Here is an 11,930-nt window from a genome sequence, read left to right on the forward strand (position 1 = left end):
GAAGCTTTATTTCAGGATGATCAGAGTCCCTTTAATTGATGGAAGGTGTGTCCCCAAAAAGAACGAACACTGTAATTATATCAAAAGATGCTTCGACAATAGCTTATTGCATTCTTTTTTTAGTCATTTTTCCTGTTGAATCGTACAGAGCAAATGTCGCAGTAAAGATAGAAATATTTTTGAAAATGATTTGTCCTGGATTCATTTTATCACTAAAATCAGACACTTTTACAGGAGCTGTATGACTGTCTGTGGTGTCTGTAATTTAATGCAACACCTACAGTATTAATATCAGCTGGTACATGGTCCAGCAGGCCTATGATGTCAAACGTCGGCCGTCAATGCAAGAGTTTGAAACTGATGTACAAAGATAAACTTTAGGAGGTACAGTGACAGAAAGATTGAGGTGTCTAACCACACAGACCAGAGCTACTGAATGTTTAGGTCAGTAAAGATGAAGAATTCAACATCTAGAACACTTTTATGTATCAAGCACGGTAATGGTGTTATCATTGTCAGGGGGCATTTTGTTGTTGGATTAAACAATGTATAAACAGAGAAAATAAATCACATTTTCAGCATAAAACCATTAGCTCAACAGTTTAAACTACTAAAAAAAAACTAAACTAAAAAACTTCCGGCTAAGTGTTCGACCCAAAAGTAGTAGCTTTTGGGAAACGGTGACTATATGAGCCATTTACTTATCTCTTGGGAGTTTCAACGACACCGTTTGGTCTCTCACCTTACTAGATAGCTCTTGAGTCCACCACCGTGTGTGATCACAAGAAGTTCGGCCGACCACTGAGCGCTCGCCGTGTACTCCAGGAAGATCAGGCCTGCGACTGCGTGGCTGAAATCACTGGGGAAACTCCCCACCTGGATCAGGAGAAAGTGAGAAAAAGAAGTGTTAGAGTGGCATAAAAAATTTTTAAAAACATACTATTAGCTCGTACCCCCAACAAGTTTTTTTCTTCTTTTTTTTCCCCCCAAGGGCAAACAACTAAAACACAAGAAATGAACAAGAAACAGGCAAGACAGGGGACAAGACAAAGTCAAAGAGTGACAGAAAGCAAGAAATGGGAGGAAGGAGAAGAGGCGAGCAAATCTGATTCTCTCTTTTTCCGCACTTTCTGTCAAAATGACTTTTTTTTTTTTTTTCCATCCTCTCTAGAAATAGCAGCAAGTCAGTGATATATGCACTTAACAATGACAAACAAGAGAAAGTACATCAGAGCTGAGGGGAGCTGATGTAAGTGTGCGAGCGCACTCACTGTAGGGGCACAACAAAGGAGCGCTGCACTAAAGGATCACACTTTCAAAAGGTAAGTGTGGCTGGGGAGACGGACGAGCGTCTGCGCCCGCTGTCTGACAGAGCGCATAAAGAAACGGAGGGAATGATGGACAGAAATGTGGGAATAATAATATATGGCATAATGGGGCAGGAATGGACTTGATGGGAGAGCGAGGGGACGCAGACATGCAAGGACGAGGGAAATGTGAGAGCTCAGACAGAAAGGGAAAGCAGGGCAGATGTGAAAAATTAAAGACGGGCGGTGATGGAGATGGGGTAAAGAGGAATGGGACAGTGTGAGTGCACGCAATGGAGATGGAAGCAGCAGCAACAGATAATGAAACAGAGAAAGAGAGCAGAGAGCGTCTGACGAGGAGACGCTCCCTTCAGAAGGTGACAGGCAGCTCAAAGTGCTCGCCGGAAAAGTTCCACAGTGAAACGGAGGAGCCGCGGAAAGAAAGATTATGTATTCTCAGAAAGTGTCTTGCTGAGTAGTTACAGTGTAGTCAAACTTACACTAGGTTAGTCATTTTTCTGAGAACAAAAGGCTGCTTTTTTTAAGAGTTACATTCAGTAATTCATGAAAGAAAACCTGAACTCACATAGACGCAGCTGAACGTACTCAAAAAACGGAGTAATGGGAAAAAAAGGCTGCTTATAATCTTTATTTTTTTTCTTTCAATCTCTCAAATAAAGAAGTCCTATTCTACAGCTAGTTTGCCATTTCTGTCACTGATTGAGATCTTAAGAAAGCTTTATTTCTTTTAAAAAAGGACTCGTACAAAAAGGCAAATCTTCTAAAAGAAACAAAAACTAACGAGGAAGTAATGGTTAAAAATACATAGAACAATACAAATAGGAAAAGGAGACAAACAATGCATACATGATAGAAAATATAAAATAAAGGGCTAGCATCTCTTGAAGGAATGCAATCTCACCCGCCGCCTTTCATGACAAAGTTTTACACTAAGATCATCGTATGTTGAGAAATGAGAGAGCTGTAGCCGTTTTAGTCCAACTTTGAAAATAATATTATTTGTGATGATATGCTGTCACCCTCAGAGTATGTGTTGGGAGTGACTCTCGGCTATCACCGCGTCAAATCTTAGCTCAATATTTGCAAAACTGACTCCGTTATAGCCTTTTGTTTGTGTTGGCTAATGTTAATTAGCAATTTAACTGGACCGACTCTAAAAGTTAATCAGTTGTAGATGTACATTCATTGATTCATCTCTGAGAGCTTCTTTAAAATCTGTCCACTGGATCATGAAATATTTCGCTAACAGACAGGAAAAACACAAAGGCAAATACGTGATCCCTAAATGGTGTCGTGTGAGAACTACCTCAAAAACAATCAGTTTTATAAATGAAAACTGTAATCAAAACGTAATCAATTCTCTTTGTGCTTATCTCCATTTCCTTCATTCTGATCTAAAAATTTTCACAACTTGAAAAAGGGATGTCAGAGTGTGGGTTGCCACGGTTACCGGGGGGATGACAAACAGCTCGCTGCCCTTGAGGTTGAAAAGCCGGACGGTGCCCGTGCTGTCAGCGTAGGCCAGCAGCGTGCAGTCGTAGCTCCACGCCACCCTTCGCCACTGCGGGTTTGGGTCCTTAGGCACTGCGCGGATTCAAAAAGAGAGAGAGAGCTCCAAAATGAGATGATATTCGAGGAAGTCAAAGCTTGCAAATTAAGAAAGATGAGAAAACCTTCCAGGAATAATCCCCGGTGGAAACGTGGAGTGCTGTCGATGAATAGAAAACGAGGCAACACATTTAAAACAATGTGTCTAAAGATTTTTTCTTTTCTTTTTTTTTATTATTCAAAGCATCTGGAAGCCTCAGCTAGAACAACATCTCAATAATTTGCCTCTCAAAGAAGCGTACTCATTTTTTTAAAAACACACAAGCAGAGAGGAAAAAGGAATGAAAGAGAGAGCCGGAGAGAAAGGTGGGAGGAGAGCAGAGATCATAAATTGATCTTTTATTGAAGTATAGGCTTCTGTTTAAGGAATGTGCTGGCTCAGCAGTGCTTTGAGTGTAACCATATCGCCGTGATAAAGCACATCCGTGCCTGTTGGCATTAGCTCAAGGCTCTGCTGTCATCCCCCCGACAGAGGAGCTGGGGCAGTCTGGCAGGCCTCTGATATCGAGCCCGCTCTCAATCCCTAATTATATTAAAATAAATTAAACAGTAAGCGGGGGGAAAAAGGGTGAAACTTGCACAGGAATTTGAACAAACGGAGATGAGTTTTTAATTATTCTTAAACGCCAGACTCACTACAGGCTCACTATGTTTTTTTTTTTGTTTTTTTTATGTTCTTGTTTGCATCTTTTGGAGAGCAGTATGAAATATACGATACCACCTGTGCCGCGTCCAAGCAGTAAAGCTATGAGGGGAAGAAAAAAAAAAAAAAGGAAGTTATGTTTTTGTTGACATCCCATAGCAGCGCCGCTGGCGTTTATTGTGCCGGATTTCTTGGCCGCGTACCGCTGCCGCAACCCCTGTTGGGCAATACAGCTAACGAATGGAGGCGTTGGGATATTGTATGACTAGAATTTTAAATGAAGAACAAAGAGAGGAAGTGGGAGGTGGGGCAGATGAAGACAAGAAGAGAGAGGCTGGGGATGAGACAGCGGAGGGAGGCGATGAATCCAACGCCCACGGAAGAGAATAACGACTCCCCGTGTTTTAAGGGCCCAAGTAGGAGGGAGCACTTCAGGAAGGAGCCGACTTAGACCTCTGAGAAGCTCAGGGTAGGAGGAGTAAGTATGTTGGTGCTAGGAGGCCTCTTGTTCTTCTGGCTTTTTTGCACCAATATGTAAAGGGATAGCTTATATATTAAAGTGGGGTTCAGTGGGCCATTCTTGTACTGGCTACTGCCTACTAGTTGTGGCTGCCTCCTGGAACCGGGTCGACCCCTGAACTGAATTTAATCAGTTGTAGATGTATCTCCAATGATTACGTTCTGATACTTTTATTAAAATCTATCCACTGGTTTAACAAGATATTTCGCTAACAGACAGAGTTGACGGCAACAGTTAATGTGGAGGTTTTAGCCGAAAATATTGTGCAATGTGCAGAATGTGTGTTGGGGATAATGCTCTGCTGTAACCACACCCAATTTTACCTCAATATCGCTAAAATTGGGTGATTGAGTGAGATATTTCACTAATGCTAACACGGGCAAAAACCTAATCGCCTCTCGCCTTCAGTTTTTCAGCAGTAAACAGCAGCAGCAAGCAGCTGTAGCACTTCCCTTGCAACCTGGGGGCACTTCCCGTAAAAACGCAATAGTCACATGAACCACTGCAACATTTTTGAGGTTTTGGTTGTTTTTAGGACAGCAGGAACCTCCTTTGGTCCTCGCCCTGCTCGGACTAGCTGTTAGCTCATCAGTCCAGTCAGAATTAAGCCGTTTCATTAAGCTGAAGTCGTGCATAGAGCAATCTATAACAGGTAAAATATTTATTGTTCACAACCTTTTCCACAGACTCCCACTTCATAAGACCCAACTTATCCCTTTAAATCGCTTATCCTTCTCATTTTATCCACACTGGCTCACTTGCTATCTCCTCTCCCATTATGAATCATAGACAGTAAGTTGTTTCGCAGCTCAGAGGGCTCCATTTCCACATAGATGGCTTTTTTGGGGGGAGCCAGAAAATTAGATGTTTCAGTTGTGTCCCTCCCCCACCTCCCCAGCTGATAGCAGAGGAGGAAGTTGGGGAGAATTACACCCAACGACCCAACAGAAACCTTCTATCTAAAGCCTTGCAGATGCATTTATCAGAGCTCAACGCTTATGAATTATGCACAGGGGTTTGAGACGACTGTACTGTAACAGAGGCACACCGAGCAGGGAGGGAAGGGGAGGGGTTCGCAGTGATACATAGGTATATATGAACACACATAGGAACGTATGCTCCCACACACCCTCATCCATTAAAAGAAGAATGCCATTAAAGGCAGGATCACAGCAAAATCCATTAGGACAAATCTCCGTGAAATGAAAGGAAGTATGAGGAAAAATGAAACAGAGAAATGAAATGGAAAAGAATAGAAAAAGAGAAAAAAAAAAAAGGAAGAGGGAGGCTGGGGTGTACACAGGCCCAGGGGCTACCGTTATCCAGGCTATGAACCATTAAGAACAAAGGCCCACAATGACGGCTAGCCAGAGCAGAACAAATACAGAGAGGAAGAGATTGACTGAAGGGATGGGAGAGAGGGGAAAAAAAAGAGAAAGAAATCCAGAGAAAATGACACAGCAGAAGGGAACAAAATGACAAAACCTCCCAAAAGGTTTCATTGTGCAACTTTTCCAAAGCACCTGCTTTGTTCCTTCCTGAGGAAAGTGTCGAGTCAGAGGTGTGTGGCGGGAGTCTATGTCAACTTATTTAAAGAAAGTAATAAAATAAAATCTCTCTTTCATTATTTTGGCATCTAAAAAAAAAAAAAAAAAAAAAAAAACAGAAAAAAATCTGAAATTCTAACTAACTTAACAGTGTCAGACAATGAGAAAATAAAAGGTTGTCTGTCTTTTTGTTTTATACGGTGTATTAAAACATCTGGTTTCAACTGTACGTAGGCTTTTCTGACAAGAGAACTGATTTTGTAGGCGTTAATTTATTACCGAAATATGAACCGAACTTGGTGAATGTTGCTACAACCTGGGTGCTATTTATAATATTAAAAATGTGGCCAAAATCCTATTTTCCATCATAACTGTTATACCACACCAGCTGCAGTTCTTTTGAAAATTGGGACGAGTGCAGTTAAAGTGAACCAAAATCAACTTGTGAGCCTTGAATTTTATTTTATTTATGTTGGTTGACAAATTTACTCTGAGCTAAGGCTTCCAATTGATAAAAACAAAGCAAGAGGGTCTTACCTTGACATTTCACAATGACTGAGCCAAAGTCATCTCTCACAGACCTAAAGAGAAAATACATATAAATATACAGAATTACATAGGAGAACAAGGACGTGCATCCGTTTATCTTTATGTGACCTGGAATAAAGAGCGTTATAACAGCTACTGACGCCCTCCCTGCTAACGTAGCTCAACGGATCAAGCACACAGAGGAGGGTGGCAAACTGAACACCTACTTCTGGTACAACTAATTTAATATATCTAAGAAAAGCCGTAACGCTCCGAATAACTGACCGTGACTAAAAGGACCCATTCTAAGTCCACGGCATCAAGCCAACCTGATTGTTCTCAGTAACGAGAGGTCAAACTTAACTGAACTCTGCATACAGCAGGGGCAAGGCCGCTTTGTACGTATTGATCCAACTATAGAGGCGAATTTAAATTACATGAAAAAGGTCAAGAGGAGGAAAAACTTCAAAATCAAAGTGAATGAGACTCCTGATTGCCTCCGACATATAAATACTGTATATACTGTGCACCCAGTTGGGTGGCATTGATTTTATTTTTGCATCGGCTCAACTGATGCGTTGCATCATGTCAATGGAGCTCATCACTGAACCGGACATGTTTGTCTTAAGGGAAAATTGGATTTGAGTCAGCTACTGAAAAAAAAAAAAAAACATTTATTTGTACGTATGCACTGGTTGCTTTCAGTTTGGCTACGTTCACACTGCAGGCACAAGTAATTTAGTAAATAATTTACTAACAATTATTAACAAAACATCGTTTTCTTCTGAAGACTGTTCAAACTGGAGTCTGAAAATGGTTGCATTTAAATTATAATGTGAACGACCGTGCAACAAAATCGGATCCGAGCAAAAAACCTTGAACTGAGTATTAAGACCTGCAGTGTGAACGTAGCCCTTATCTCACACATAAAAATAACTTCAGGTAGCATTAGTTGTTTTTTTTTTCCCCCTCAACAACCTGAACAGGTGTAATAAAGGTGTGCTGAACTGATTGATTCAAATGTGCTCCTGAGTGATTGCATTATTCCAGACTGTACTGTGATTTAACACGTTGGTTCTGTTTGCTCAGATGTGAGCTGAAACGAAGTGTTTTTAAACGGAAATGTGATAAATCACCTCATTAATTAAAACCTAAACAGCCTCTATCGGCTTCACACACTGCCTCAGAAGTCAGGACGGAGTTCTGCAATTACCTAATTTCCACATACTGGTCTTGAACCACCGCCAGAAGTTTGCCATGACTGTGGAGGGGAAACAGAGAGAACAGTCAGGAGTTAGGAGGAAAAAACACAAATAAGAGAGAAATGAAACAGAGTACCGAGATGTCATTATCGCCCGCTGCCAAAGATGAAATCCGTTGTGTGTGTTGTGTGTGTGTGTGTGTGTTTGTTACCTGTCTGTTGGCAAAATATCTCATTAAACACATCAGGAATTTTAATTAAACTCTCATAAAGTAACCACTGGGTCAGCGTCTACAAACGTTTAACTTTCGAAGTCAATCCAATTCAAGATGGCCACCACAGCTAATCGCCCTTTGCAAACACAAAACTGCCTACAGCTCAGTCAGATTTACCAATACTGAGTTCAAGTTTGATGTGGTAGTAGCTGAGAGTCATCCTCAACACATAATATTAGCGCCAACTCTCTTGCAGTCTTGCATGAAGTCGCATGTAAGGTTATTTTCGAGGTTTGATCAAAAGTGATCTGCATTCCTTCAAGGCCTTTAATTTAAATAGTTTACATCAAATGCTACAAAAAAATAAAAACCAGAAAAGGTGAAGAAAAAGAAAAACTGCCTGATGACGGAAAGTTGCAATAAGAGGACGGCAAACACGAAGAGCAAAAACAATTTAGAGCAAGGAAACAGAGCAAAGAGACGCTCAGAGGAAATCACCAGAAGGAGAAAGACGTAAGAGCGGATCAATTTAACGGCTACATCCAGCATCGTTTGATCCCGCTGCAGCTGAATTAACAACCGACGATAGAAATCTGGCTTTTCAGCTTGGTTTGTCAGTTACGACGAAGATAAATTATTGGGCGAGATTCAACAAGGGGAAAGAGAGGGAGAGGGTTTGTACACGTCAGCAACCAAGCAGCCAACTTCAGGTCTTCATTACACAGAACAAATGTGTGTGTGTAGGTGTGTGTGCATGTGTGTGTGTGAGAGACAGTAACCGTGGGTGTCTTTGTCCTACCTTGAAAGAGCCAGCTGCCAGCTGATCTGCTTGTTTGCCAGTCGAATGAGACCGAGAGGCAGAGACGACCTGGAGGGGCTGAAGCACACAAGACGACATTTTGAATATAAACACATAAAACCCCCAAAAATAAAAGAGTGAAATCTGCACCGAGTCACATGCATGGAGAAGCAAACTCCTCAAGTCTGTTGTATATGTACTATACAGGTCATTTCTTATGTTTTTGCCCGAATACATGGAAGGGACACACTTTTACAGACAAGGAACAAAACTAACTTTCTGTCACTTGTGATCACTTCATTTCATATTTTTAGGGGTTAGAAACACTAAATATAACACACATTAAACAAGTTTAGTTTTTAAATTGAACATCAAGTTCAATTAAAATGACTTTAATGTACACACGCTCCACTTCGACATAATCACACTGATCATTAATCATTTCCTAAAGTAAATGTTCATTCGTCTGTAGCATTAGCAAAATTATCTCATGAGCCTTTCAGAAAGAAATCACTAGGTGCACATCGACAACTGTGACCTTTGAAGTCAACCTCATTCAAGATGGCTGCTGGTTCCAAAAACCCAACATGGCAGCTTCCTGCTGGCTTCAACTCCCAACAACAAGAGAAGGTGAGGACACTTGGTCTAATAGTTTAATATGCCTATAATTCAGCCCAATTCAAGATGGCTGCCAAAGGCTTATTCACCTTAGCTAACAAAAATGGCAATAGATATCCCAATACTGAGTTAAAATTTGCTGTGGTAGTAGCTGAGAGTCATCCTCAACACATTCTGTATGCAGTAATGGATCGTGCAAGATCTGGTAATATTGCATGAGACTGTACATAATATTATTTTCAAAGTTTGACCAAAACGGCCTCAACTCTGTCTTTTCTCAGCATAAGATGATCTCAGATCATGCCTCTGGTATGAAAGATGAAACGCAGCGGGCGATATGCATTCCTTACCACAGATTTAAGACCATCGTTGAGTCTTGCTAACACTAGCTATACAACAACAGCGGCCTTGTGTACAGACATAGTAGGGCAAAGGGTTTATTACGTAAAACTCCTGATTCTTTCACAAAATAATATAAACGTACATGGACAGAAGAGTCCTTAAATATTTAATGAGGTTATTGATATAGCAAACTAACCTGGTGCTTGGAAGATAAAATGGCCTTGAGGCTGAAGCAGAAAGAATTCACCGCTTTTAAGATTTGGTCATGTGTTAAAGTGAGCAGCGAGAAAAAGCCAAAGATTTTTATTCATTTCCACTTCAGGTGTTGTTAGAAAATAACATCTTCCTGGATGAATATTTGGTTGAAACTGATTTTGGATCTGCAGGGTTTAAAAAGTAAATATACAATAAGCTTATGAGGTGGGTTGGGATGTGTTTGAAATAGTTACTGACAGGTTTTATTCTTTATTTTATTTGTTTCACTTTTATTTTTACAGGTCATCTTGAGACACAAGGTCTCCTTCTTAACAGAGACCAGCTTCAAATGAGTTTGGGTCTAAATTTGAGACAGAAGCTGAATATTTATTCCCTCATAAAATGGTATATTTCTAATATGACTAAACAGGACACTCATTTTCACTCTAGCCCAGGGGTGGCCAATCCTGGTCCTCGAGGGCCACTATCCTGCATGTTTTCCTTGTTTCCCTGCTCCAACACACCTGATTCATGATTAAATCACCTCTTCATGTTCTGCAGAAGCCTGTTAATCACCCACTGATTCAAATCAGGTGTGTTGGAGCAGAGAAACAACTAAAGCATGCAGGATGGTGTTCCTCGAGGACCAGGGTTGGGAATCACTGCTCTAGAGTATCCATTAAATTTAGCATTCATTGCTTCTCAGGTTAGGTTTTCCTAATTATTTCTGGCAGTGTTAGGAAACAAACAATAAGACATTTACAGCTATTGTACAAATACAGAAAGTCAGCAGGGTGCTATAAATCTGACATTTATTTTTTACAAACAAAAACACAGTTATATTAGCTTTTTGTGGGAAAAAAACATCAACTAAACTAGCTTGGGAGCAGAAGGTCATGTAGATATCCAGATATCTATGTTGGTTGGCAAAACAAAGACAAACTTACCTATACCACAAATTGTGAAGGAGTAATCGGAACGGGCCTGTGGGAAATTAATCACTGTTAGTAAGAACTATTGTGGCACATTTGGAGTCATATTCCTTTTTAGTTAACCAAGGAAAACTAACTTCCTACAAATTTCCTAGAACTCTACTTTATTTCTACACCAAGCCTTTGCCTTAGATATACTTTTCTTTCCCATTATATTTGAATTAAGTGATCAGGGCACTATTGCAGTGACTGTAATAAAAAGAAAAATCAAATATTAGAAGAGTTCATATTCTGCTTGATGTGTTGTCTGTAAGATAAGCGTGTATTTAGCGAGCCTTCATTTCATAATATATATAGATGATGATGAACCCTCAACACAAAACAACTTAATTTTAGCAGTTGCTGTCATCTTGAGTGAATTTTAGTGCAAATATTAATTTTCCCGCATTAAAATATGTTGGATGGAAGTGATGGAATAATACCTAAAACATCTAAAACCGCAGCTTAACTTGTTTAAATTATGGCATTTGCCTGTTTTTTGGTTGTAAGGTGTCCTTGAGAGTTTTGTAAGGCACCCAGAATTATTATTATTATTATTAGTAGTAGTAGTAGTAGTAGCAACAGTAGTATGTGAAGGTGCTGTACGGTGAGTGAAAATACCTGCTAAACTTGGAAACAAACTTTAATAAATGTGAAAGTGTTATGGCCAGGTGCTGGATAAAGTCGATATTTTGTGTTAAAGTGCCACGAAAAGCAGAACTTACCTGTCACAGCTTTAGCTATCAGAGAGCTGTTGGGCTCTTTGCTGCCCCGTAACTGAAATTAATAAGAAATTAAACAGTTAATTGTTTATATTTTTTAATTTAAAGAACAACACTGTATAATTCACTTTCATATTACAGTTCTAAATGTTCAAATGAAAATATAATCAAATGCAGTTCATGCTGAAGAAGAACTGTTTGATTTAATAAAAGGCTTAAGAGTCAGGTTCTCTTAAAAATCAAATTCTAGGTTAAAGCTAAACGTATACTTGATTAAAAACTCTTGACAGCAGGCAGAGTAAGTGTATGACTACTTATTTGGAGTCGCTATATATCCAATGTCCCGCTATAATATGATATAAGTATATAAAATTTTTGCTTTCACTAAAACAAATACAACTTATCCCATATATGTTTGCTACGTGGCTCTACGCAGCTGATCGTTCCCAACTATGGATACTTCACTTTGTGCCTATTTTTATCCAAATAACATTAGAAATGAAGCATACGCAATGACTAAAATAAACATAAGTTTGATATGACTAACCTGAGTGTCAGTCTCTGGCGGCCATTCATTAATAACAAGTAAATCGTACAAAATATTTTCATCTTCTCCTTCAACTAAGCTTCCTTCAGCCATGATTTTTCTCACGACCTGTCAGAGATCTACGGCGAGTGGCGAGGGGCAAAATA

General features: G+C 39.8%; 1 protein-coding gene across 1 annotated transcript in view; it reads right to left on the reverse strand.

The window, feature by feature from the left end:
• The window catches only part of nbas (NBAS subunit of NRZ tethering complex), a 174,465-nt gene extending 162,558 nt beyond the window's left edge, over positions 1-11,907 (reverse strand). The window contains exons 1-8 of the mRNA XM_017427358.3: positions 11,785-11,907; positions 11,241-11,292; positions 10,492-10,528; positions 8,390-8,467; positions 7,388-7,435; positions 6,184-6,227; positions 2,779-2,912; positions 743-876 (exon numbers count right to left, since the gene is read on the reverse strand). Of these exons, the coding sequence (XP_017282847.1) occupies positions 743-876; positions 2,779-2,912; positions 6,184-6,227; positions 7,388-7,435; positions 8,390-8,467; positions 10,492-10,528; positions 11,241-11,292; positions 11,785-11,877 (620 nt within the window). The 5' untranslated portion in view covers positions 11,878-11,907. The remainder of the gene's footprint in view (positions 1-742; positions 877-2,778; positions 2,913-6,183; positions 6,228-7,387; positions 7,436-8,389; positions 8,468-10,491; positions 10,529-11,240; positions 11,293-11,784) is intronic.
• Positions 11,908-11,930: the final 23 nt, after the last annotated feature.

Source organism: Kryptolebias marmoratus, linkage group LG19 (assembly GCF_001649575.2).
Source record: "Kryptolebias marmoratus isolate JLee-2015 linkage group LG19, ASM164957v2, whole genome shotgun sequence".
Lineage (NCBI taxonomy): Eukaryota > Metazoa > Chordata > Actinopteri > Cyprinodontiformes > Rivulidae > Kryptolebias > Kryptolebias marmoratus.